Source organism: Anarrhichthys ocellatus, unplaced genomic scaffold, assembly GCF_004355925.1.
Source record: "Anarrhichthys ocellatus isolate YVR2014 unplaced genomic scaffold, GSC_Weel_1.0 scaffold6533, whole genome shotgun sequence".
Lineage (NCBI taxonomy): Eukaryota > Metazoa > Chordata > Actinopteri > Perciformes > Anarhichadidae > Anarrhichthys > Anarrhichthys ocellatus.
The window spans coordinates 613-2,830 of NW_022286507.1; the positions used below are offsets into that span (position 1 = coordinate 613).

At 46.8% G+C, this 2,218-nt stretch overlaps 1 protein-coding gene across 1 annotated transcript; it reads left to right on the plus strand.

Annotated features, from left to right (window-relative positions):
• Positions 1 to 842: 842 nt before the first annotated feature.
• On the plus strand, positions 843 to 2,209 carry LOC116380238 (jerky protein homolog-like; the record flags this gene model as incomplete). The annotated part of the gene is made up of 2 exons (XM_031842185.1): positions 843 to 917; positions 1,080 to 2,209. Coding segments are annotated over exons 1-2 (1,166 nt in total), but the record flags the coding sequence as incomplete, so codon positions are not given.
• Positions 2,210 to 2,218: the final 9 nt, after the last annotated feature.

The window sequence follows — 2,218 nt, forward strand, 5'->3', positions numbered from 1 at the left end:
CGGGCGACGCTCTTTACTCTGAAAAGTGTCTCTGTATTTTCTCCGTATTGCTAATATGAGTTAGCATACGAGTGTAGTTTGTAGCTGGCTTTACACTACTTTGTCTAGCCAATGAAAATATAGCATTGATGTGTGACATAATCTGTAGTCGAGGGGAGGGAGGCAGAAATGTGTCTGAAAAAAAAAAAGTTGTGGCCCCAGGAAAAACGAAAAAAAGAATCGTAGCGCGAGTTAAAGGTAGGCAGCTGTTTGTTTGGTCTTAGCTCTGAAACATAACAGCAGACATGTAAAATAAAATGTTTTTCTTGTTTATCATAAGCCAGGCTACATCAAGTATATTAATGCACAATGATCTGATAAATTATGCAAATAGGTGTGTGTGTGTGTGTGTGTGTGTGTGTGTGTGTGTGTGTGTGTGTGTGTGTGTGTGTTTGAGAGTGAGAGAGACTGTCTGTATTTATTGAAAGCCAGCAGTGGCTCTTATGATTAGAACTATTGTTTATGTAGATACACCTCCAATATAATACAGTGCTATGTTATACAGTATATAAGGTTAACCAAAATGTAATGTTTTTGACTCAAATTTCTCTCTTGTGGTTTATGTTCCTGCCTGAAAAGATAGAGAACAGAGAGAGAGAAGGAAGAGAAGAGAGGCAAAGGGAGACAGCAATAAGCAGAAAAGAACAGAAAGACGAAAAGAACAGAAAGAAGACAGCAATAAGCAGAAAAACAGTGGAAAGCAGACTCAAAGAAGCAGAAAAGAACAGAAAGAAGACAGCAATAAGCAGAAAAGACAGGAAGAACCTTGAAAGAAAGAAAGGTTGGTAATGTGTGTCTGTGTGAGTTTTTTTTCCTTTACAGGAGGATCAAGAAAATAAGAGATGTATATAGAAATTGTAAATCTGCAATGGTTTAAGGTAAATATATTTATGTCTATGCATGTGTTAAATATGCATGCGTCTATACATGGTAATCTGGCAATTTATAGAATTATTCAATTTATTGAGACATGTAATGTGGCTTTAAAACTAATTTTGAATTTAATTTCTTACTGTGCCAAAATAAATGTGTATTTGCAGATGCCAAACATGCGGCAAGTCAGGAAGAGGGAGAGGAAGACGAGGAAGTGGACCCAGGAGGCCATGGCAGAGGCCCTACAGGAGGTGAAAGCAGGCAGGCTTTCTCTACGGCAGGCAGCCCAGCAGTTTGGGGTCCCTAAGTCCAGCCTGAGTGACCGGGTCAGTGGAAGGGTGTCCTCTGACTGTGTCTATGGTCAGAGGACACTCCTCACCCTTGAAGATGAGGATTCCCTGGTGGAGTACGGTTTGTATTCTGACAGTCACGGGTTTCCACTGACGAAGCCTCAGGTCCTGGCCCACGCTCTGGCCATTTACAACCTCCGCCACCGGGAAGCACAAAGAACCGTGCTTGGCCAGACGTGGTGGATAAACTTCCGGGAGCGGCAACACCATCGCCTTACTTCCCGGACCCCAGACATCATTGACCGTGGGAGGGCATCCTGTGCCAAGAGGGGGCCAATTGAGGAGTATTTCGGGCTCCTCACCACCACCCTGGAGGAGCACGGGTTGAGGGAGAAACCACGTCAGATATACAACTGCGACGAGACGGGGTTTCAGCTGGACTCTACAAGAAGGAAGGTCATCGTGCCCCGGGGGACTAAACATGCTTACAGGCAGGCCCAGGGAACCAGAGACCACATCACCGTCCTGGCCTGCCTCAACGTGGCTGGGGAGGATGTCCCCACATTCATCGTCTACAAGGGGGGATATCCAGGGGGCCCCTATAACAAGGAACGGGTTCCCGATGCCCTCTACGGGAAGTCGCCAGCAGGGTACATTGACAGTGAGCTGTTTAGGAAGTGGTTTGTCGGGCATTTCCTGAAGTTCGCCGTGCAGGAGCGCCCGCTGCTGCTCATCATGGACGGACATCAATCCCACCTGGATCCAGAGCTGGTCCGGGCGGCACAGAGGGAGGGGGGGGTCATTCTCTTGTGCCTGCCACCACATACGTCTCACATCCTTCAACCTCTGGATGTGAGTTTCTTCGGACCCTTGAAGGCAGATTTCTCTGGTGTTACAGGAGATCTGTTGGCAGTGAGCCACTCCTTCTTGGTTTCTAAGAAGGAGTTTTCAAGGCTCCTAAGAGACTCTTACCAGAGGGTGAAGGATCGGAGACTGGTGGTGGCTGGGTTCAGGAG